At 29.1% G+C, this 26,377-nt stretch overlaps 1 protein-coding gene across 1 annotated transcript; it reads left to right on the top strand.

Moving 5' to 3' along the window:
* LOC109361851 (RNA polymerase-associated protein LEO1-like) lies at positions 8,717–9,058 on the top strand. Its single transcript, XM_019607385.1, has one exon. The coding sequence runs from the start codon at positions 8,717–8,719 to the stop codon at positions 9,056–9,058; it is 342 nt and encodes a 113-aa protein (XP_019462930.1).

Raw genomic sequence — 26,377 nt, 5'->3', positions numbered from 1 at the left:
CAAATGTTTATTTTCCTTCTTTTTTTCCTTTGTATATTTTTTAAGATTTGTATGGAAAGTAATAGTTGAATGAATATTTAATATTCTACTTATTTTATGATGTACTAAAGCCTTTAGTGATCAACACCTTAGGCATAATTTCAATTGGCTTAAATGACCAATTTAATTTATTTTCCAAAATTCTAGTTACTGTGATGGACAAAGAATGGATTAAATTGTCGAGGTATAGCTCAGAGTACATTAATGGTGTTGAGTTTTTTCTAAACTATGCTTACACCAATGGAAAACTACAAGGAGGAGGAATTTTGTGTCCTTGTGCTAAATGTCACAATACTTGCTGAGAAGTCAGGGCTATAGTGTATGACCATCTAATAGGGTATGGGTTTGAAAAAGGATATGATGTATGGGTTCGTCATTGTGAGGTTCTAAAAGACATGGATCTTGATGGTTGCATGGAACATGATGATGATTCAGTTGATGATATTGAATGATTATTGCATGATACGTTTAGAGATGTGGCATAAGACAATGAACTCAACAAGGGCATCAATGATGATGCTAAAAAGTTCTATAATCTAATTGAAGAAGCACAAGAAGAGTTGTACCCAGGTTGTAAGAATTTCTTTACATTGTCATTTACGATTTGATTGTACTTGTTGAAATGTCTTCATGGGTGGAGTAATGCATCATTTACCTCCTTCCTAGGGCTCTTGAGAGAAGTTATGCCTCATTTGAATATTCCTGATTCATTTTATAAAACTAGAGGCATGATCAAGGATTTGGGGCTTGATTATGAAAAGATTGATGCATGTCCTAATGTCTACATGTTGTATTGGAAGGATCATAAGAATGACTTCTCCTTCCATGTATGTGGTGCTCCACGATATACAAAATCATCTAGTGAGAATGATGAAAACAAGAATTCTCACAAAGTCCCTGCTAAAGTTTTAAGATACTTTCCCCTAATTCCTATACTACAAAGACTATTTATGTGTTCAAAGACAGCTAGCTCGTTAAGGTGGCATGAAGAAGAGCATTCAAAAGATGGGAAGTTGAGACATCCTGTCGATGGCGAGGCATGGAAAGATTTTGACAAGCGTCATCTTGACTTTTCTATTGCCTCACGCAACATAAGACTTGGTTTGGCTAGTGACGGATTTATTCCTTTTAGATCAATGAATTTGTCTCACAGTACATGGCATGTGGTACTAATACCATATAATTTCCCCCTTTGGTGGTTCATGAAGGCTGAGTATTCTATTCTATCATTAATAATCCCTGGACCAAAAACACCATGAAATGACATTGATGTCTACCTTCAACCACTAGTTGATGATTTAAAAGTATTGTGGGAGTCAGGAGTAGAGACTTATGATGCTTCAAAAAATCAAACTTTTCATATGAGAGCAGCACTAATGTGGACTATTAATGACTTCCCTGCGTATGCTATGCTGAGTGGGTGGAGTACAAAAGGGAAACTCGCATGCCCTTGTTGTAATTATGGATAATGAATATAGATCAAATGCAAAAGATTTTAATGGGAGAAAATAATTTAGGCCTCCATCTCATTTGTTAGAAGGCATGCATATCTTAACAATGTTAGAAAACTTCAATAATATGTTTGGAAAGATGCAAAAGAAGTCTAACGAAGGTCCATGGAAGAAGAAATCAATTTTTTTTCAGTTGTCATATTGGAAGCACAATCTTTTAAGACACAACCTTGATGTAATGCACATAGAGAAAAATATATTTGAAAATATAATTGCAACCTTGTTGGATATAGCAGGGAAGACAAAAGATCATGAAAGAACTCGATCGAACGTGGTTTATTGTGATATCTGGTGAATGATATATTGACTATGTATGAATCTTTATACTAATAGTGCATATATATTACACTCTTTCTTGATTAGCCTTAATTAAGTTTAGATGAGATAAATAAATTCTAAAATTTTATAAGACAACACTTAAAAGTAAGAGAAAAAATGTATGCATCAATGGATAAGAATCTTGTACATTATTATTGCATCATCCATACATTCAATTAATGACAAATAAAATACACATTTTCTATGATGTTTACGCTCAAGATATGGGGATGAATACCCTTGAGTATAATTTGATTTGTGTCATGAACTATATTTGTCAATCACATACATTGCTTATGCAATTATCGTCAAACTTGTTTTGAAATTAATTAACAAAGCTAATTCAACAATGTTTGCTTAAATGAGTGTTGTTGGTGATCTTCCGCCTCATTTTGAATAGCGTTGTTCTAGCAAGCGTGGTTGAATGACTGTGGTTTATTGTGATATCTGGTGGATGATACATTGACAATGTGTAAATCTTTATACTAACAGTGCATATATATTACACTCTTTAATTAGCCTTCATTAAGTTTAGATGAGATAAATAAATTCTAAAGTTTTATAAGACAACACTTAAAATTAAGAGAAAAAATGTATGCATCAATGGTATAAGAATCTTATACATTGTTATTGCATCATCTATCATTCATACATTCAATTAATGACAAATAAACATTTCATATGATGTTTGCACTCAAGATATGGGGATAAATACCCTTAAGTATAATTTGATCTATATCATGAACAATACTTCTCAATCACATACATTCCTTATGTAATTATCATCAAACTTGTTTTGAAATTAATCGAAAGTATAGGATACGCTACCAAACTACTATTAAATATGACAAACATCCAACACACCTCTACAAGAATGTGGTCTATTCTCATGGGATGAGATATTGTCATCCCCTCCGATGTAAACCAAGGGGGGCAATCTATGATTTTTGGAGGCCATGTTCTTGCAAAGAATTTATAGCATAGTTTGGTTTATTTTATTTGCATTGATTCAAATAAATGAGATTGCATTCTCATGTAGTCTTAGGTTTATTTTCCTTCAAGTATTTTTAGTATTTAATTCATGTAATATGGGTTGGGATTTATTTGTAACATGGTCCATATTTCGTGACCAAGTAGTTCACTTAGGTTCAAGGGTAAGCTTGTCACGTGGCTAAGGCAATGAAATTAAAGCATGGTCATTTTCTTACATGGAAGAGGACGTGAGGAACTCTATCTCTAAGGAAACAAGGAGATAAGGCATGGAGAAAACAAATTATTTGAAGATAATTATAAAGATTATATCTTTCAAATCTGATCCAATTTAATGCTACAAACAAGGGATCAAGTGAAGATATGATTATGTTGTGGGAGGCTACAATCAAGGAAGTGAAGATAAGATTTGTTTATACCAACAACATATCTTATAAACAAATCAGCCCCAACAAAGATAAGATTTGTTTATACCAACAACATAGCTTATAAACAAATCAGCCCCAACAAAGATAGATTTGAGAATTCAATTTTAACAAGCAACTTAGTCAAATCCTATCATACAAAATTCGACCAAGCAAGGAAGAGATCAACCCTTGATCAATCAAGGATCACACGACCATAATCAAGAGGGTGAAGATAGATTTGTTGCTGCCAACAAATATAATCTTTTCAAATCAGCCACAACAAACAAATCTATTCATTATCTTTTCAAATCTCCACATAATTTCGGCCAAATTCAAATGCAAGGAACCAAGCCAACAACACCAACACCAAATTCAAATCAAGCTTCCTCAAATCAAGGAAATCATCTCATCTCAATCTTCCTCCAAACCGTGAAGACTATTCAACCCAAATCACATTATTTAAAGATCTTATCTACTTGATTTAATTAGGAATTACATTATTATTTCGTATCTTTTTAGGCTAAGTTTTAATTAGGATTTCAATCATTCAAGTTAATTAGGATTTAGTCTATTTTCTATTCAGCCAAGGCAACTTTGCCTATTTATGCATTCAGATTAACTCATTCACATAATTTCCACAAAAAAACCGAATCCACCATCTCCATTAAACCAACCTTAACCTACAACTCATACAACCTGCGTCACGCATAAAATAAACCCTAAAACACCTTCTCCAACCTTAAACCAAACCTACACACATTACATCAACCAAACAGCCCTACATCATACCTAACCGAACCCAAAACAGCCTAAAAACCCTAGCTTTCACACAAAACCGAATTAGATCCTAAAAGTCCTAAAATCTCAAGCTAAACGATCCTTAAAACAAAGGCAGCCCCAAGAGGTTGTCATCACCCTCCCCTTCCTACGTCTTAGTGCTCATAATACAAATTATTGTTAATTTCCCTCCACTACTCCAATAGCATATGATTATGCACACTAACTTAAGTTATCAATGATAAGTCTTTCAATCAATCTTTTAAAAATATGATCGTCTCATCCTAAGACATCTAACTCTTAGTTAGATTGGTTTTGTGACGACCTAATGACAAATCCACTATAAACACACGATGCTAGAAGGAATTCTTCATGTGAGAACCAATCATATATTGCTACCATTTTATGGTAGAAAACCTAACTTCCTCATCATTATTTCACAACGATCTCATGACAACACCACTAGAGACATGTGATGCAGGTAAACGTGTACCTTAACCATCACCATTCTAGGGCGACCCCATCACCATTCTAGGATGACCTAATGATAATTGCCAATTATAGATAGACTTGATGCTAAAAATGTAAGAAACATAACCATTGCACCACACCTAATCATCCACAATACATAAATGCCTAGGTAACGTAGGGTCGCATGTGACATTCAGTCTACATCATCTTTAGACCAAGGTTCTCATTTGTAATAATCATTGGAAACAACAATGATTACAAATTAAACATTATACATTCATTAAATATTACTAATTTCAAGAGTTATAACTTTTATGAAAAATGTCCTTGTATCTTTACCTTGTTGTTAAGGTAAGTGGATTTGGATTGATTCGGGAACCCGCCATATTCAAACCAAATTAAATCATATTTGATGTTCTAGGTCGGTTTGGCGAGTTTGTATCAGTTTTATTTCCTCAATTCAATTAATTATCATTCATGTCAAGATTTTAATATTTTCGAAATGGATTTGACCTAACACATACATTGGACACAACCTTTTAAATTTTTTATTTTTTATTTTCTCACACGTGACATTCACACACTCATAATGAAGTATCTGATTATGACCCTCATCCTTTCCTTATTAGATTATATTTCCCAAATCTAAAATTGAGTAAAAAATGAGAACCCAAAATCTTCTCAACCCTACGTCCATCATTTATTTTTCAAGAATTTATTGCAAAATAATTTAAGGAAAGCAATTATAAATATATTTAAGTAAGACGTACATGTAGTTTTTTGTGAACTTTTTTAATGGAATTAATTACGGAGGAAAATTATTTATGAAAGCGATAATTTTGAAAAACTATTTTAAAAAAGCTATTTTAAAAAAGCTATTTAGATAATGATTTTACGAAAAACTTTAATAAAGTCATATACTGAGTATTTAATGCATAATATATACTTCATTAGGTTACCGTCAAAACTTATTTTTAATAAAATTTGTAGATAAGACTTATTTTTATAGATAGCATTTTGATGATATGATTTAGAGCCTTTACATTGTCTATGCGTAATTTATTAGGTTTAAGTAACGGAAAAGTTAATGACAAAATATCGTATTTCAAATTGTTATATTAATGTAGAGAACACCTTTTAATATTAATTTCCCTATTTCAGTCAAAATTTGTTTTTAAATTATTTGATCATTATATTTCTATAAAATATCAATTCCAAAAGTTAAATTTGTTTTCATGAATACTTTTTACATAAATATCATGTATTTAATGCAATTGTATTCAAACTCAAATATGAAATCTATGCCCAAGTTATAATAGCTTCGTTGATTGAAGTCCTAGGTATAGCTTGTCCGAGTATTGGTGGAGAGATTACAATTAAGATTGTTTCAAATTAATTTATTGATTATGGAAAAGTTAATAGAAATATATTCCAAATACTTTTTTATTAAATTAGAAACTGGTAATTATATATCACTAAAAAATTCATTATTATAGATATGTACTTTAAAATAGTGTATACAATTTTTAAATTACATAATTATTTTTAACAAAAATAGAAGGGGCATGGTTGTAAAATATAGGGATAGCAATTGTGTAAAAGGTACATGAGTATGAGTAGTAATTATTTGTGCTCATATCTGTATCTATTTATGAGTACTTAATATGTTTTCAAGTTTAATAATATGTTTATATATTTTATAAATATATAAAATGATTATTACATTCATAATAACATATCCTTATGATAAATTTGGTACTATAGTTCAATCATTAAATTCTTTATGAAACAATAGTAAATAGATAATATATATAATCTAGTAATAAAAAATATAATAATATATATATATATAATATTTAATGAAAAATAAATTTATAAATATGCAAGAATATATGATAATTTTCGTCCTTCTTCCCCATAAACTATTATTGTATATATTTATTATGGATATTTTACGGATACTGATAGACACAATTATTTTTGACACCCTAATAAGGTAAATTAATTATTTTAATAATTGATTTAACATCCTTTTTCTAATTATATACTAAAATAATATTTATTTCTCTAATATATATATATATATATATATTAAATAATTTACTGTTTTAATAGCTAGTATATAGTTGTGTTAAGTTTGTCAATCATGATATCACGAGTTCCACCCAAATATATATATAACGTTTTTATAGATACAAATTTAGTCTAATTTCTCCACTATTCACAAATAATAACATATTGTTGTAGTTTAATAAATTGTAAATTATATCACTTGATACCACCTTAACATTACCATAATAATATATTAATAATCATATCACTGTATTATAATATTGAATCACAATAATAAAATCACATTGGAAAGCAATATAATAATATTATATTATACTTAGGCATATTAGACTATATTAATTAGCCCACATCAAACTAAATCAAATTGAAAAATATTTTTTAATCACATAAAATTTTACACCACAATGATATCAATATATAATGTAATGCTTGCAATGTCCACAATGTTGCTCGAAATCTCAACACAATTACAACTAAAATTTAAAACATTTTATTAATGTGCATCACAATAATGTCTTATTTTATTGGAGTCAAATTCTCGTTGAAGCAGTTTGTAAAATAAAGTATAATTAACATTAACGTGTTTAATTAGTTTGAATATGCATGTTCAAGGCTGGTATACTATGGGTATGAAAAACTAAATTTGGGAAAGCCATAAGGATTAGCTTTAATTTAGTGAGACCATATATATACGTACGGTAACCGGAAAATGGCTATGTGTGAGTACAAATGATGATATAAAACAAGTTACAATTAATTAGTGAAATAAATGATTTCAATTGAGATTTGATTTCCTTAGATCAATCCAATAAGGATTAGCTTTAATTTAGTCACCCAACTTGAGTCAAATTTCAAATCTAGTTTATTGTCAACTATTTTTTCACCTCAATTTTGAGTGGGTTAAAGTTTATAATCTTTCAAATGAATTAATAGTTTAAATATACGCAACTCAAATGATAATTATATATAACTAGAGACTGAAACTTACTTTTTATTATTAAATATGAGAAAAATGAATGAATTTATAGTGTATAAGTTTTATATATTGTATATGTATCATCTATCATTTATATTTAATCATTGTTAACTCTTTAAAAAGTAATATAATTAAATAATGCATGATGTATTGAATATAATATAAATATTTACAATGATAGTGCAACTCAAATGATAATTATAATTATCATTACTTAATATTTTAGTATTAAATATGAGAAAAATGTATGAACCGAATTGTGTATGATTTTTATATATTTTATGGCATCATCCCTTTCATATTTTAACATTTTTATCTCTTTAAAAAAGTAATATAAATAAATGGTGCATAATTTATGAATTGTATATAAATATTTACAATGATAATACATATAATTACACTCTTAATATTATTATACTTATATATTAATATAAAAAGTATACAAATATATAATAATCATAAAGTATTTTACATATATGTATATATAATCAATTGAGTTAGTTCATACAATCTAACGAATTACAATTTTTCAAGTTTGATTCATTTATTTAATAAGCTCACTTTTTAATTTGAGTTGATTTTATTTTATTGATAAACCAAATTCATTATTAATGAGTCAAAATTTCCTTCTAATTTTCAAGTACTAATATAAGGTATAAATACTATGTATGTGTATAAGTCTTTAAATAAAAGTTCATACCTTTGAACTTCATAAGGAAGATAATATAAAAAACATGTTTGCATATAAGAATATGGATTGTTTTTATTATATTATATATAACTCCAATTACCTAAAAAAATAATAAACTTACCAAGTAATAAAATGGAAATCATTAAATAAAAATAAAGAAAAAGGTAATATAAAATTAATGAAAAAGATGTATATGAACACATAGTGTAAAAGTTTTTTATATTGTCATTTAACCGTCCACTATTTATTTTTAATATTCTTAAATAAAAGTATGGTGAATAATATATTTACGGTTTACACTATCAATACATAAATATTATACTCAAAATTAGTATAGGAATAAAATAATAAAATAAATATTCATGGCCACCAACCCACATTGTTTTGAACATTATAAAAGCACAGTATATCATTGTATTTCTATATGATTTCTTATTATTCACCATCTTTCTCTCAAGAGATCATGACTAAATCATGTGAAAACATGAGCTCTAAGAAGTCTGTTGTGTTCTCTGAATCAGAGATTGAAGTAGCAAAGCTTCTCATCCAACTTAGCATCAACAACAACAATACTTGTAGCAACAACAGTACTTCTAGCAACAACAAAGCTGATGATGATGCAAAATCATCCATTGTAGCTACTGCAGCTAGAGATGATGACAATGACAATAATGACGATGATAATGATGATGATGAAGAAGAAGATATAGCCTATGGTAGTAAGATCAGGTATCGTGATATTGAAGACATATATAATGCTACAGAACCTGTACCTGAGAATAAAACTAAGAGGGTGAAATATTGAATTTGACATGCATGAACATGTTGGCCTTTTGTAATAACTAAATAAGAGTGTAATATGTATGTACTGTCAGTGTAAAGATTTATGCACAGTTATTATATCATCCACCATTCATTTGAGTTATTACTTTTTTGATGAAGTAATGATGAGGAAATATGATTGATGGATGATACAGTAACACTGTATCAAACTCATACATTATCAATCTATACATATTTTTCTCAACTAATAAAGTTATACCATCATAGTTATTATAAGTGTGTAAGGCTGTTGTTGCTCTTCTATAATATAATATGTTGTGTAAAATGGATGAGTAAGAGTATCCACCCTACACTAGTAGTGTGTCTTTCTTGTCTCATTTTATTTTGGGATGAATGTTTTCATCTTTTATCTATATATCTATGCAATAGTTATAATATATAATTTTAATCAAATCAATGGTAAGTATACCCTTATCTATTCACTGTACACTCAAGCTGATCCTTCTCCACGTACGTTTTATATATAATAATGAGTTAATGACTATAATCTTTCATTGCCTTAAAATGGTTCCGTACTTGTTATTTTGATTAAAGAGAAAATTCAACTAAATTGTAGATATAGAGGCAAAAAAATTTAACTATACACTCACATGGGATGATTTATTGGACTAATTTTCAATTATTATGTGTCATGCCATAATAACAAATCAACAGCGATATTAAATAAGTAAGAATCAACAATGTTTGTTTCATTGAACGTTGTTGAATGTTTGAGTTATACATTCAACAATGTTCAATGAAGCAATCACTATTCAATGTATATTCGCTTATCACATTTAATAGTGTTTTCTTTCTCGAGCAATGTTGATTTCCTTCCACCTATTATTTAACGACACATCATTCTAAACACAAACACTATTGAATAAGCGTTGTTAAATGCGAATTTTAGCATAGTAGGTATTTAATAAAATTATGTTTCTTATAGGAGGTTTATGATGGCAAAGATTGGTCAAACTAATATATGAGGCGGTTCAAACAATATATTATATAAGAAAAAGTTGTTACAAACGATAATATATTAACGACCCGAATAATAACTAACAAAATAAACATAATTTATACATAAATTCAAATAAAACGAAACTAACTAAATCTTAGATAAATATTTTATCAATCCGAATATGCTATAACACGCCTCTCCAACTAAAGTATAAAAAACTTTAAGTTTTATACAAATAACTCCTTTAAAATTAAAAATACACAGGTAGTTATGGTTAACAAAATCATTAGAACATCTTGTAAATGTGAAGTCTACATGTATAATCGTCATAGAATGATCGTCACTAATGAGAAAAGAATTCACTAGAGACATAATTCATCATTGGGAGAAAATACACCACTTGAGTGATCGTTGGTGGAAAGAGAAACTATTGATATAATCATCATCGGAGAAAATGCATCAGGGCATGAGCATCACTAGGAAAAGAACTCGTTAGTATAATCACCATCTGAATGATCCTCACTAAGAAAATAAATTAATGTTGATATAATTCATCATTTGAAGATAAAGCATCATTAGAATAATCATAGGTGGGAATAGAAACCAATATATTTAATACAAAGAAAGTGAATTTTTATATTGGAGCATGTTTGTATTTGTTTATTTGAATAACTATTACATAAAATTTGAAATTATTAAGTTGAAAGAGGAAAAATAAATAAATACTAACAACAAATGGATGTAATTAATTGAAGTTCCGAATTTTCGGCACCTCAATAGTGAAATAGTAACTGGACATGTAATAGAGCATGAAACCACTCTAATATCATGTAGAAATTTATGATAGTAAAAATTGATTAAACTCAAATATGAGTCGATCCAAATAATTTATTAAATAGATAAAAATTGTTATAAACGATAATATAATAATGACTCAAATAATAACTAACAATATAAACTATAAATAAATGAAACTAATTAAATGTTAGGTAAAAATAATATTATATCAATCCAAATATACTCTAACGTTTTCAGCGTGAGAATGACAAAATATTTAGCTTAGATTACAAAAACAAATGTTGCATAGTGAATAAAATGGCACGGTTAGGTCTGAATTTCTTTTGTTATAAACCAGTAACTTACGAATTTCATATATTTAGGAAGCCACGATTTAGAACTTGAACTCCTGATATTTTAAACAAAGTTTAAGAACTATGTGAAGTCTGATTTTGAATATTCAACTTCAGTTCTAAAAGTTTTGCTATTTTTATTTTCATGACACGATTCTTGTAATTCTCATTCGGAGTGAAACATGAATACGTGCCTGTTTTGGGAAGTTATTTTGAGGGAATGTAATTAAGAAGAGTTTTAACCCGTTTCTATAGATTTCAATTTTTTTGGAATTTTAGTAGGTCATTCTTCCCCTCACTATAATATTAAAAAGTGCGATTTTGAAATACTTCAAAAACTTTAAGATTATTTGAATCAGATTATTTGTTTGTTTGTATCAGATTGTGTGTTTTTGAACTTTGAATTTTTGCCAAAAAAAATTGAAGGTTATTTGTTTCTAACTTACCATTGCTCACTTTTGAGTTAGAGAGAAGTCAATGAAAAAATAATCTGATTCAAAAACGCATGACACTATTATGGTTATATTAAGATCATATTACATTAATGTAGAGAGTAAGTGTCATGTAATTAATTTCTATATTTCACTTTATAATAGAGAAGTAAATAGATGATTGTAATTTATTATCCCGTGTAATATATAACTATTTATAAAATATAAATTAAATTGTCAAAATCTAGTTGATAAGAATTTAATTAGTGTTAAAATAGTTGAGGATTGGTTAGTTGGTTAATTAGTTTAGTTAGGATAATTAGTTTTTCTATCCTTTATATAAAGGACTCAATGTAATGTTGTTATTAATCTATTCAATATTCAATTAATAAAACTCTTTTCTTTCATCTTTCTTGATTCAACAAGAAATCTTTTTCATGCCTCCTACCATTTTATCATGGTATCAGAGCAATAATTATTATTTTGATCACTTTCGCTTATGCTTTTACCGTTCCAAGATTCAAGATAGAATCATCTCACACATCAATCATCAAAGTGAGAAGAAGTTGGAGTTTGATCAATGGAAATTCATCATCATATTCAGAACCCTCAAACAAAGAACTCCTTCATTCGAGGTTAAATTCTCATCATATATTGAAGAATGCTCAATCAAGTTTATATCATCAAGAATTAATAAGAAAGAGGACTATCAAGACTCATTCAAGAACTTCACCAAGAAATAAAGTGCAACTCTTTTATTACTTCTAGCATCTCGGATAGCATCCATTGCAGCTTAATAAAGAAGTCTTCATCTCTGGAATCATGTTTAGGTCCTACACACAAAGTGTCTATATCTGTTCCAGGGCCATACATATATGATCCAAAAGTGAAAATCTTGTTTCGTGCACCCGATGTTCATTGAGTCCTTTGACCAGGCTAATGGTTTTGATTTGTCAGAAAAGTCTTGGCTTTGGTGCACATACGTTCTTTTCAAATTCTTTATCATTTACCCCATATTATCTTTTTTTCTTTGCTACTCTATTTTCTTTACACCTCTCTCATTAAACACACAATACTTTGGTGTGTATTTTACATCATTGAAGCAGTATATTATGATCGAAATTCAGATCCATTTTCTCTCTTTCATCCATTATGGTTGGTTTGGTTGGTTAAGCTTCTATCGAAATAGATGGTTAAGCTTTGGATGAAGTTGTTTCTGCCCTATGGTTGTTAAGCGTCAGATTGCTTCACATTCAGATTTCAAGACTGGGAGACAAAGATTCGCTCACCAGCAAGAGGAGGTATTAGAGTATATCATTGTGTACAACACAATTATTTCAAGCTTGGAATGCTTAATACATTCCAGCTTGCGGGGAATGTTAAAATAGTTGAGCATTGGTTAGTTGGTTAATTAGTTTAGTTAGGATAATTAGTTTTTCTATCCTTTATATAAAGGACTCAATGTAATGTTGTTATTAATCTATTTAATATTCAATTAATAAAACTCTTTCCATTCATCTTTCTTGATTCATCAAGAAATCTTTTTCATGTCTCCTACCATTTTATCATCTTAATTTTTTAGCAACCATGCAAGAAAGAAAAGAAGGAATTGAAAGAGCAAAAAGAGAAGAAAATATTGAACTTTCATTATTGGAATTGAATTATGCATAAAGGCAAAGTACAAAGAATTTATACAAAAGAAAATTGGTAGTTGCTTGAAACTGAAGCTACCATTTAAATTAAAATTAATCATAACTACCATAACAAAAAACTATCTAAGAATGAGTCATTTTCATCTTTAACATCCCCCCTCAAGCTGGAGAGTGGATACCATTAACTCTCAGCTTGGATATAAGGTAGCAAACATGAAAAGTCGGATCTGAAGTTTGGAAGAATCACCAAAGTGTTGAAAGAATGATTCTTTCTTTTCTTTAAGAACAATGCTCAAGTAGAATACCATCTTGGTTTCTTGGCATGATGAAATATGAGCAATTTTGCTCAAGAATAACAAGAGAAAAGTGAGATGAAATATGAGCATTTTTGCCCAAGAATAACAAGAGAAAATTGAGATGAAATATGAGCAACTTTGCTCAAGAATAACAAGAGAATAATATGGGCAATATTTGCCTCGAGAATATTGAGAAAAATTAAGAGAAATATTGGCAAAATTTGCTCAAAAATATCAAGAAGAATATAGAGAAATAGAGAATATGAATATCGTAAAAGATTATGATAAAGAATCGTAAAAGATTATAATAAAGACATAATCATATTGATGAGAAGAAAAAAAGAACATAATTTGGTGAAAGAGAATCATGATCATGCTTGAAGCTTGTTAAAGATTGGTCACCACTGGATCTTGAAAGCTTGTTGCATTGCATTTTTCTTTAATCTTGATGCTACCATTGAAAAATAATAATAGAGAAAGCCCAACACCAACAATCCAGAAGGCTTTATTAAAGAGCATGATGTATTGTGAAGATGGTGAGAAAAGAAGTGGTGAGGGAAACATGAAGAGGGAGAACTTCTTCTTGTCATACATAACATGAACAAGAAAGGCGTCTGTGCAGAATAGATACATTGCTCTGATACCATTTTAGTTTCTTAGCAACCATGCAAGAAAGAAAAGAAGGGAATTGAAAGAGCAAAAAGAGAAGAAAATATTGAACTTTCATTATTGGAATTGAATTATGCATAAAGGCAAAGTACAAAGAATTTATACAAAAGAAAATTGGTAGTTGCTTGAAACTGAAGCTACCATTTAAAGTAAAATTAATCATAACTACCATAACAAAAAACTATCTAAGAATAAATCATTTTCATCTTTAACAATTAGCTCATATTTCATAAGAACATGAGTTCGAATTCGTTTGTTGATGTATGATGCTTATCCCGATCCCAATGAGCTTAAATAATTGAAACTTCTTGCTTAGGCAACTGATGTATCACGAGAGATTAGTTTCCCGGCATTGGGCATAAAGATCCCACAACAATTAAGTTTTATTATCACAGTCCGACTCCATGAACCAAATGACCTTATATTATTATATCATAAATTATATTCATTGATAAATATCGATATCTAAATATCATAATTATTTCATATTTGGTTTTCATGGCAGTTATTTGTATTTAAAAATTAGGTTAACCTACATACGTTTTATCTATTCTCCTCATTTGTCTCATCCACATATACTCACGTCACCTTAGACAAGATTTTACCATATTTTTTATAAAATGAGTTAATCCAAATTTTTTTTTTTAATATAATTATTCATAATTTTATGTTGTCTAACTTATCCACTTATCTAACATAACATTCTTATTTTTTTAAATTAATTTTATTCTCTTATTAATATTTTACCATCCATCCTTTAGACCATCATATATATATATATATATAGATATATATATATATATATAAACACCTAAATTTCACCATTTCATACATATTGTTTGAAACATATAATTTACACCCCGTCAATCCAGATTGCCTTGTATGATTCATACATGAGAGAGAAATTCATAATTACACCATTATGTGTTTATAGTCATTGATTCTTTAGTTTAACAAATATAAATGAGTAATAGATAATATAGTGACAATATAAAAAAATTTATATTATTAATATATAAATATTAATCTCCTGTACAAATCTCAATTAGATAACTATATAAAAATGAATGCGGAGTTAATTATTTAGGTTATTGATCTAACCATTTTTCATTATAAAAGGATAAATAATTATTTCTCTGATTGTTGAAATAATATTAATAGCCAGTTTCTCCCGAAAGCAGTTTTTTTGGTACAATAAGCAATAAATACATATTAAAGTGTGTTACGTTTTTTGTTCTTAATTATATACAGGGAAAAGCTTAGGGGTGTTAGTTTGATTAAAGAAGTTGAAGGGTGGAACTTATATGTCTATGATCCTCCACTTTTTTTTTTGTGAGAGAGCATATGAGTGTATAGAAAAGTATATCATAAAAGAGATTAATAATTTCCATACAGTCAATATAAAGTTTTGTGTACTATTATTTTATCTTTTACTATTTATGTGTGTTAATTTTATATAAATGTGAATGAACATTAAAATATAAATGATGAATAATAATATAAAAATTACATATCTATTAATGTACAGATTATTTTCTGATTATTGTAAATGTAGTTATAACATTAAATACAGATTATAATATGGATAGTGTGACTATAGTATTACTCGATAAATAAAATTTAAAAGCAGCTTGTTTTTTATCTAAGTTGTTGAAATTTAGGATTAATAAAGATTCGTTAAGCTCAAATATGAGTATGTCTAAGTAATTTATTAAATAGGTAAAAGTTATTACAATCAACAAAATAATAACAGTCTAAGTAATAATTAATAAGAACAACACAAAGTATAAATAAATTCAAATAAAATAAAATTAATTAAATCCTAAATTAGTTAATATTCTATTAATCTAAATCTAACATAAGTCACGTGTATATTCACTATTCTACTGAGTCCCGTGGACCAGTTTGTATGGACTTTTTTACTTGCATATAAAAATTATCCAACTTTTTTATACAATAAAATTAGTACATTTTGGGTGTGAAAGTTTGTTTATATCCCAAAATGTAAATCATTAATTACAATCATCTAAATATAAATATAAATAAAGAAATACTACAAAAAAAAGGTAATCCATAAATAAATATAAAAATCAACCTGTACTATTTTGAACACTATACGAGAGAAGTAGTCCAATAAATATTTAAATCATATATGGTAGAATGACATATACAATGTTCTCAATATATCCTTCTACATAAGCATGTTAGACAAAAAATTAAATTTAACCTATGACAATTGAAGAGTAATGTATGCATTGCTTTTTGGAAAGGATAATTTGGGTTGTTTGACTAGGTGACAGAAATCACACACCTTATTAGGATCTTCACATAAGGAAAATATTTGCAAATATTGTCAAGAATGTTATTTGAAGGTGTCCTAATCTAAAGTGTCAAAGATCAAAACAAGATAAAGTTTTCTTTTATAAAGCAATAATTGTATGTAGTATGTCATTAAACTGAGGATGCTTGATTAATATGTAAAGATTATTCTGCATTTCAGTATGTCCAATCATCCTCGAGGTAGTCATATCCTGGATGAGACAAGAAACCTCATAAAAAACAAGCTTGCATCTAAGGAAAGAAGCAAGCTTGTGTACATAAACTAAGTTGTATTTAAATCCAGAGATATACAAAACATTATATAGAGTAAGATGATAAAAAAGAATCACAGTTCCTAAGTATTTTGTCTTAATAGTGACATTATTAGAAGTTTGACAGAAATGGGTTTGATGGTTTTGTAAGTTATGAAATTTGATAAGTTGTTATTAACATGATCTATAGTTCCACTATCTAGAATCCAAGTTTGGTTAGAAAATGTATTACTTGATATGTAGCCAACATCTGCATTATTAGGCTCATGGCTAATCTAATTGATCATATGGTCATGGTTGATGCTCAACTGAGCATGTTCTGTGTGACTTGTCTTGCTGAAGTTTCTATGTGCTCAACATTGTCTTGATTAATCATGTGTTCATGGTCCAACTGTAAGTTGTTGACTGCATTGGTTCCTTTTGATTTGAACTTAAAGTTTGGAGGAAATCCATGTTTGAAGTAAGAAGTCTCTGTGATATGACCTTCCTTACCACAGAAGGTGTATAATTTGATGTTGTTAGGAGGATCATAGCTTTTTGCACTAGTTCCTGCATTTGTTTGGAATCTTCTACCACCTCCTCTGTTATTGAAGTTAGGCCCAACTCTCATACTAATTCTATTGAATTGTGGCTTCCTTGTTTGTGTAGTGTTGATATTGTTCAATGTGGTTTTGTGTTGGTCATTTTTTGCCCCTTCTTGCTGCCTTTCTTGTTGGATTACTAAGGAAAAAGTCTTGTTGATGAGAGGTAGTGGTTCCATCAAAAGAATTTGACTCTTTATTGTGTTATACTAAGGATTGAGCCCTTTCAGGATACATATCACATACTCAGAGTCTCTATAATTCCTGATAATCTTCACAAAATCACATGTGCATTTGTTTGTGCAGATGCAGGTAGACATAGATCTTAAAGAATCAAGTTCTTCCCAGAATCTTGACATCAGTGAAAAAGGTGGAAACATCCCTCTCCCCCTGTTTAATGGAGTGTAATTCTTGAAGTAAATCAGAAGTTTTAAAATAGTCACCTTTCAAAAATCTTTCTTTGAGGTCAACCAAGAGTTCTTGTGAGTTGTCTATGTAAACTATGCTTTGTGCTATTTGTGGGCTTAAAAACCCTGTGATCTATGAGATCACCATAGTATTGCATCTCTCCCAGGCATCAAATATAGCATATGTTTCATGCGTAGTTCTTATTATCCTGTCGATAAACTTGAACTTGTTCTTTGATGAGAGTGCTCTCCTCATTGCTCTACTCCAACTATGATAATTCGTGTCATTCAGTGATGGTGGCACCAATATTGGTCCTAGACTTTCTATTGGATGAAAATGGTAAGGGCTGCTTGGATTCTGTGATGTATCAACACCTTGTTGTGAGTGTTGTGTTTGGTTTGATTATGCCTACATTTCGTTGATTGAAGTAGAGAATAGAAGTGAGTATTTGAACTTTATGAAGATCAAGAATGATGGTGCAGTAGAGCTCTCAATTTGAGAGCTCTGATACCATATTATTCTAGAAGAAAATATATATGTATGCATAGAATGTGATTTCATTGTTTGATTAATTATTATGCAACGGTGTTGCTTATATACATGATGCCTTGTTCTACAAGTAACATAACTAACTCAACTAACCATCCTAACAAACTAGAATGTACATGCTTTAAAATAAATAAGCATGTGTTATATATGTATTAAGAAACTCTACTATATCCATCATTCATGACTCAAGTGATTTGTAAAAAGCTTGCAAAAAGTGTCTATCCAATCTAACCCGGATCAAGTTCTGATCTAGTCCATCGTGCCAAGTTAACCAAGGCTGACTTCTGAATCCTGACTGAGGTTGTTGTGTTTGGTGTATCTACTGATCAAGTCTGATGCGCATACTTCCTAGCCAAGTCTGGTGCATACATTACACCAAATATCATAATTGACAACGGTCATTCAACAGCGCAATTTTGAACAACATAATATTAATTTCTACAAATTAACAGTGAATTCTGGGGGAAGTCTTCGCATGTACTGTTGTAAAGGATTAATACAACATCACTTTTTATAGACTACGTTGTTGTATATGCCTAATACAATAGCGTTATTTGTGTGTTGCATTGTTGTATTAAGGTGTTGTTTGAGAATATTTATGAATAATACAACAACACTTTTCTAAGAATGCGATGTTATATATATGCAATACAATATCGCAAGAATAGGGGTTGTTAATAATGTCTATAAAATACAATGTTTATGTATGACATATATGACAACGCTTTGTGTACAATGCACTGTTATATTTATGGAATGTATGACAATGTTTTTTGTGTGATGCATTGTGGTATATATTCAATACAACAGCGTATGAGAAGCGTTGTTAATCATTACAAGATACTACTGCGATCAAACAGAAAACGCATAAAAATCATATTATATATCTAAAATATGCATCGTTAAAATTGCAACTCTGATATAGTGATAGCAACACATGGTGCATCAAGTCTAACACAGGCTGCATCAAGTATGATGCATAATCTGCAAACCAACAAGAATAACTAAAAGCAGTAATATGTTCACTATGAGTATGAAGTATGCAAAATAATTTAAGTGATGTAGTTTAATATGAATAGAGGTGTTTGATCAAAACTTCAATTCGGTTTACTCATTCATTTTTATATGGGATTGTAAAGAGGATCAAAGAATGGTAGAGCTTTGAGAAATAAACGAAGAAAGATGTTATAGATTTCCAAAATTGAGAAAGTTCCGTGGAGTGAGTGTGTCTTAAATGAATATAACAAGAGTTATGAATTTCCAAAATACAAAACAAAAAGGGCTAAATATTCTAATATTACATCCTCAAATGAAGAAAAGGAGAGTGAGAAATTATCATAATACAAAAGAGAGCTTCAAGAAGGGTTTGGGTAGAAAATTATGGAGATCTCCAAGGAAACTGTGTAAATATAATATTTATTGTTCTATGATGAATGAAACTATATCTTAATTATGAAATGAATGAGGGTGACAATATCACATTTGCGATAGTAACTACTCTAAACCTATTGCCATTGTCAAAGAGAATTTCAAGGAAAGTATGTGTAGAAAATATGGAGATCAATAAATGATTAGATTTAAATATCATATATGAGTTATGATGTGGGTGTATTATGTGATTACCTTTAATTTGATTGTGTTCTATCCATGTCCAAACCAATGTTATTTAACTCAGAGTGATGATTGGTTTAGTGAGTATGATACTGCGTTAATGAGTTACTGGTTAGACTAACTAACTCAGTTTACATTAAAACTCTATACTCCAAATTTAAAAGAGTATAATATCTATATATTATCAATATAAAGATTTATATATAGTCATTATGTCATTCACCATTTATTTGGATTATTTTTTGTTAAGAATCAATAATGTTTAAATATAGAGGGTGAATAATGTATTAATAGTATATAGAACTCATGTATTGCCAATAAATATATTTTTTTCTCAATTTAAAATATTATCATTACACAAATACCTAATTAAACAATCAACAACAAAAAATGTTTTCCTAGAAAAATGTGACAAATTGAAAAAATTATCACACGACATAATTTTACTCTTTAATTGAAACAAAAATTCATTATTCAACTTAAAATTTAATTAAACAACTAACGTGTTATATTGATTTGGTAAAAACTTGATTGTTTAATCAAATTTTAAACTTATTTGTATGTTTTGCTCCTCAACTTTTCAACTTAGAGTTATTAAATATTATAGTTACTATTATATTTTGTTTATAACTTTTAATGAAAACCAAGTCAACTATCAATGACTAGCCAATAACAAAATGATACAAAAAGAAAAAATAACAAAATAAATGACCATGCACTATTTTGGATGGACAGAGATCACATGTTTTTATTATTGTCAAATTTTTTGTCATAGACTAATCACATATTGTCAATCATACAAATAAAATAAAATTTAAGAAAAAAAATAACATATTAATTAGTCCGAGATAAAGAATAATACACTCTTAAAAATAAGTGATCAATGTGGAGTTTTGGACAGTAAAAAGACTATATATATCCCTGCATCAATTCTTATTATTCACACTTTCTCTCAACAAATCATGACCACATCACGTGAAAACAAGAGCACCCAGAAACCTGTTAAGTTCTCTGAATCAGAGATCGAAGCAGCAAAGGTACTCTTACAACTTAAGAATGGATATTATTCTGAACATGATCATCATAAAAACAATACCATGTTGCAAAGGAAACAACACAATAAGGTTGATAGAGATGGTGCATCATCATCATCTATCACTGCTGCTGCTACTGCAGAGGCTGAAGCTGATGCCTTTGAAAGAGAGAACATGGACAAGAACAGGTATCGCCATATCAAAGATATATACGTAAATAAAACTACTAAAAAGCGTGTAATATAGAGAGAGTGACATTAACATGTTGCCGTAATAAAAGTTTAAGTAGTTGAATAATAAGATCGATTGTAATGTATTTTCATTTCATCAATGGTGGATAGTGTATACACCTTTATTGTTTTTTCATTATCCATATTAAATAAATATTATATAGTAACAACCTGATCTTTCAAGATAATCTGTAAATATTGAGGGGAATAAGGTTACGACTATAAAATCACATAAGAGGATTTAGATAAATCAATTATTTTGAGTACTGAATAAATTTTTGTTTCTACTACCCATTGCTACAAAAGTGTTTCTTATTATTGTATAAATCAAGAGGGTGATTAGTATAAAAATGTGCTTTGGATGTTTTTGTAATTCATAGAAGAACCTCAATTTGCCAAAACAACATTTTATCTGTCCGGTCTATACAATCAAGAATGAATGTAATATTTATATATCATCGGTGTAAAGATTTATATTTCATCATGCACCATTTATATAAATTGTTTATATTTAAAAGTTAATAATGATTGAAAAATTTACACAGTTTGATACCAAACAAAATTTCTCTTCAAGAAATCCACACACACTATGATTTCTCATTCCAAACGCCATGGTCTTGTACTTCAATGTTAGTCAATATACAATGGATGGCAAAGGAATAGTATTTTGGGTTCTTAATAATGACGTCAGTTTAAATTTATTGCAAACAAGAAAGTTGCTATCTATATTTTGTTTTTTAGAAAAAAAGTATACTGATAATATAAGAGTTTTTTACACAATCATTCTATCATTCATTTTTAATTATTATTGATTTTTAAATAAAAATAATTTAAATGAATGGTGGATAATGCACTAACCGTATATAATTTTTTATACGAACAATACATGAATATTAAACTTTAATAGTAATAGTATAATAGTCTAATAGGATTTATTATGGTTTTAAGATTTATACATTATATTATTCATTATTTATTTGCATCACTTATATTTAAGTTAATAATGATCAAATATGAAAGGTGAATAATATAAAGATAATGTAAATTTTTCTAACACTTTTAGCACATAAAGTTACAATTTAAATCAACAAGTTGGTTGCACGCAGCTATGGCAAAATGTGGTCAACCAATATCATATTAAAATCACAAATATGAATTAGTAAAGCCCTCCTGGTCAACAACAAATATATATATATATATATAGTCTATATAAAACTGACCACATTTAAGAATATTATATGATTTAATGATTAATATATTTCTAAAACTCATTTGGATGCTATTTCTATATTTTTTATTTCAATTGTTACCTGGAATTACGGCATTGCATACATATTAAAATAGTCTAAAAACTTCATTAGAAAATGTCACTTTTTAGACATCTGTATTAATGCTATAAATGCTTACCTTTTTTTAGCGATATACTTTAAATAACAGTTCAAAACTTTTTATTCATTCAACCATTTCTTTTATTCATTAAATCAATAATATTTATAACATCAATTGTTTAATAAGATGCTAAAGAGTGACACTTTTGGAGTAAATATTCATTAACTTAATAGTATATGGAAATGTTGGATTGGCAAGTCCAAATAATCTTCATTAATGGACTAAAGTATTTTCTACGAGCTAACTCAAGAAACATATAATTAAACTTAATATCACATCTTGCCTTAAAAACCTTAATATATTAGGTTTATGTGTTTATTTATTTGTATTCTTTAATTCATCTACTTCTATAAAATGTTGGAATTTTTCACTACACTAAGTCATATTTGGATAACCTAATATCTCTCCCTCAAGTATAAATTACTCTCATTCAAATATTATTTATACTAGAATTCAGCTCTCTATCTACTTATATCATTATTGATTTGCCTTATAATCAAAGAGATATACCACATGATCCAGAAAAAACCTTAATGACCACAATTGGTTTTCAGAAAGAGGTGATACTAATTGCATTAATAAAGTTCATCATGGTAAGTAGATGAATGAGATTCAAGCATTGAGTCAAAGGTCGTATTATTTGAAGATTTTTTTTTTGTAGAGGCAAAATTAACTTAGATGATCTCTATAATTCAAAATAGATTATTAGTCTTTATATGTCTACTATTGAACACCATTGATGCAAATAAAAAGTTATATATTGTTCTTTTGTGATGGAGGCGTTGGGAATCTGGATCTTCGTGCTGAATCCAGACAATAATCAGTTTTGAAGTACCTTGGGTGAGTATTTAAAAATGGACTTTGACACTAAAGTCAATATTTATAAGTATATGTCTAGAGAGAAAAAATAGAGTGGAGGTATATGTATTTCTCTTATGGGTGACCTCACCTACTTATATCGTAGGTTGGAGTGGATTGCACTCTAATCCAAAAATATATAAAACAAAAAATAAAATAAATGTCCATGCTTAAAAAGGATTAGTTTAATAGGTTGAAAAAGCTTAAGAAATATATAGACAAAATGGGAAAAACTCATCTTATAGAATCACATGACATTGTAAAATATTTTAGTTTACCTTTATATTTGTTTTGGGGTATTGGAAAAAGGAATATTGTACAATATTTTTTTAATGGTATAAATATAATGAAGATGATGTTATTTGGTCCTTGTAGCTAAGAAGATACGGGGACATTCATACTTAGTATAAATGAAAGTTATTAGTTATTACATATTTGTACTATGTTAATATAGTATATTGTATTTATTATGGTTTTAAATCTATTGTATTTATTATGGTTTTAAAATCTGTATGTATTTTTACTTGTTTTTAATGTCAAAAATGTAATTTAATTATAATTAAAATGATAAATGTGTTATTAAAATTTGTATTTTTTTTATTTTTTTGAAGTATTTGTCTCTATATTAATGGAAATGATATTAACTCTGTTTTCCCTCCTAATCTACCTAATTATTTGGCATTCAATAAACATTTGAACCCTATAATTTTAATGCATTATGGACTTTCCCTACACTATCTATCCCCAAAATTTGTATTAGTCCCTCCCAATATGGGTGAGCATGGGTCGGGTTGGGACGGGTTAAGGCTTGTCCTTACCCGACCCTAAATATTGGTTGGGTCACTTTTTTGAACCCGAACCCGATCCTAGACCTGAAGCTAACTCGACCCTAAATAGCGACTGGGTCAGCCTTTAAATCCGACCTGGCCCTAGACCCAATTAAATATAATGCATACTCATTTTGAATAAAGGCTTCTCAGTATTATTTATTATTATGAATATGTAGTTTGATATATAAAATGATATATGGATATATTATGGAAAAATTAAAGAATAAATGATACTTTCGACCAAAAGAGTATCATTACTCTATACACATTTGTGTAGAAACACATACAAACATGATGAGCGAGTGACCCTGTGACGGGACGGGCTGGGTCATGTTTTGTCCTTACCCGACCCTAAATATTTACAGGATCTATTTTTGTAACCCGAACCCGGCCCTAGACCCAATCAGATCCTACCCTATTCAGACCCGATCATAATCGGGTCATGCCGAGTAAGCGGGTAGGGTCGGGTCTACCCCTACCTCCTGATCATGGTTGGAACTATGGGTGGGTATAAGATCATAGGATCATAACATAAGATAAGGAAAGGAATCTTCCTTGCTTTTCCATTTCCCCCTCTCACTCACACATTCAGTAAAATATTAAAATGGGGGTAAAAGAAGAAATTTGGCTTGTTGTGTCACTCCTAGGCCATATGAGGCTCTACCTACAAAATAAAAAGCAAAAGTTATCCAAAATTGATTAACCATATCCTAACATATCTTTTGTCCTACAAATTATCTAACTTCATATGTTATTTGTTGTGATTGGTCAGAAAAATACTTAATTATTAAATTTTTAACTTAAATATTTTTTCAATCAATCACAGCAAATGACACATGGAGTGAAACAATTTGTAGGACAACATATGTGTTACATCCCATTCACCCACAGGCAGAATGTAAGAACCAAGTAATTCACTGTTACATGATAGAGACAGACAGAGCTAATATCCCTCATAACTTAGCTACTAACAACTATAACATTAACATTTATTGAACCTCATAGTGCTTTATGAATAAGCCACTACCTTTGCAAATGTCTGTGTTGAAATTTGACCTTAGTTGCTGCATCACGTTCATCAATTTGTTCCAATGAGACATCATTTTTTTTTAATAATGGCTTAATCATATTCTAGCGTACGATTCTTAGTGTATTTTTCTAGTTTCTAGCACTACATATTCTGGTTGTTAGCCCTTAAATTTATTTAATAGACCAGCCAAGTTTCATCTGTATTTAAGTTTAAGCACTTTGGTGAGAATAGGATATAAAAATGGCAGATGAGTGCATGAGACTCTCATTTACTACTTAGTGGGGTCTGAGAAAAGTAGATGTATGCAGACATAAAATAGGAGTTACTTTGTGTTAGGTTCAATTATGTACTCGGTGCTGATTCTTTTAATGCAATTGGTTTATACAATATAGGATTTAACAATTGGCTCTGGAGGGGTTGTAGTTACTCAACTTTGGTATGCTAATGACAGTATGTTATTAGAACTAAATGGGTCATTGATCTCTCATGAACCTTCTCTTGTAAATCATAATTTAATTTCTTGACTCTTTCGGATAATACAAATAGTTTTCTTTTGGATGAATGTATATGGAAAGTCTAAAGTTTCCTCGAAGGTTAAACCTCACTTTTCTCTTCATACTTGGAATAAATTGTCTGATATCTTTAAACAAGGACTAGATATAGAACTTTGAGTCCCATAAAGATGATAAAGCTTAGTAGCCGTGTGCTGTTTTTGTTCACTTTTTGTTGTGACTCTTTCTCATCATTAGAGTTTATTGGGGATTTGCCGAATCAGTCACTCTTAGGGCATTACTTTGGTGCTCTATCCATAGGGTTTTTCAGTAGTTTATATGATAAAAGTGCAAAGGAATTGGCATGATCTGTTGCATAGCTCTACATCCTAATTTAGTTGTGACATCTTATCATCTAATATCTTTTTATCGGAAACTAAAAATATGGCAGGTTTACTTTTAAGCATGGGTATGGGACCTCCAATTCGTGATATAAAAGGGTGGCTCAAAACACCATATTCTTACCTAGTACAGTTTGGGGTAATATATTTTGTAAAATTA

The sequence above is a fragment of the Lupinus angustifolius genome, chromosome LG12 (assembly GCF_001865875.1).
Source record: "Lupinus angustifolius cultivar Tanjil chromosome LG12, LupAngTanjil_v1.0, whole genome shotgun sequence".
NCBI classification, from domain to species: Eukaryota; Viridiplantae; Streptophyta; class Magnoliopsida; order Fabales; family Fabaceae; genus Lupinus; species Lupinus angustifolius.
This window is presented reverse-complemented; position numbering and strand designations above follow the sequence as displayed.

Coding starts and splice junctions, on each gene's coding strand:
- LOC109361851 (XM_019607385.1), top strand. CDS start 8,717: ATGACTAAATCATGTGAAAACATGAGCTCTAAGAAGTCTGTTGTGTTC.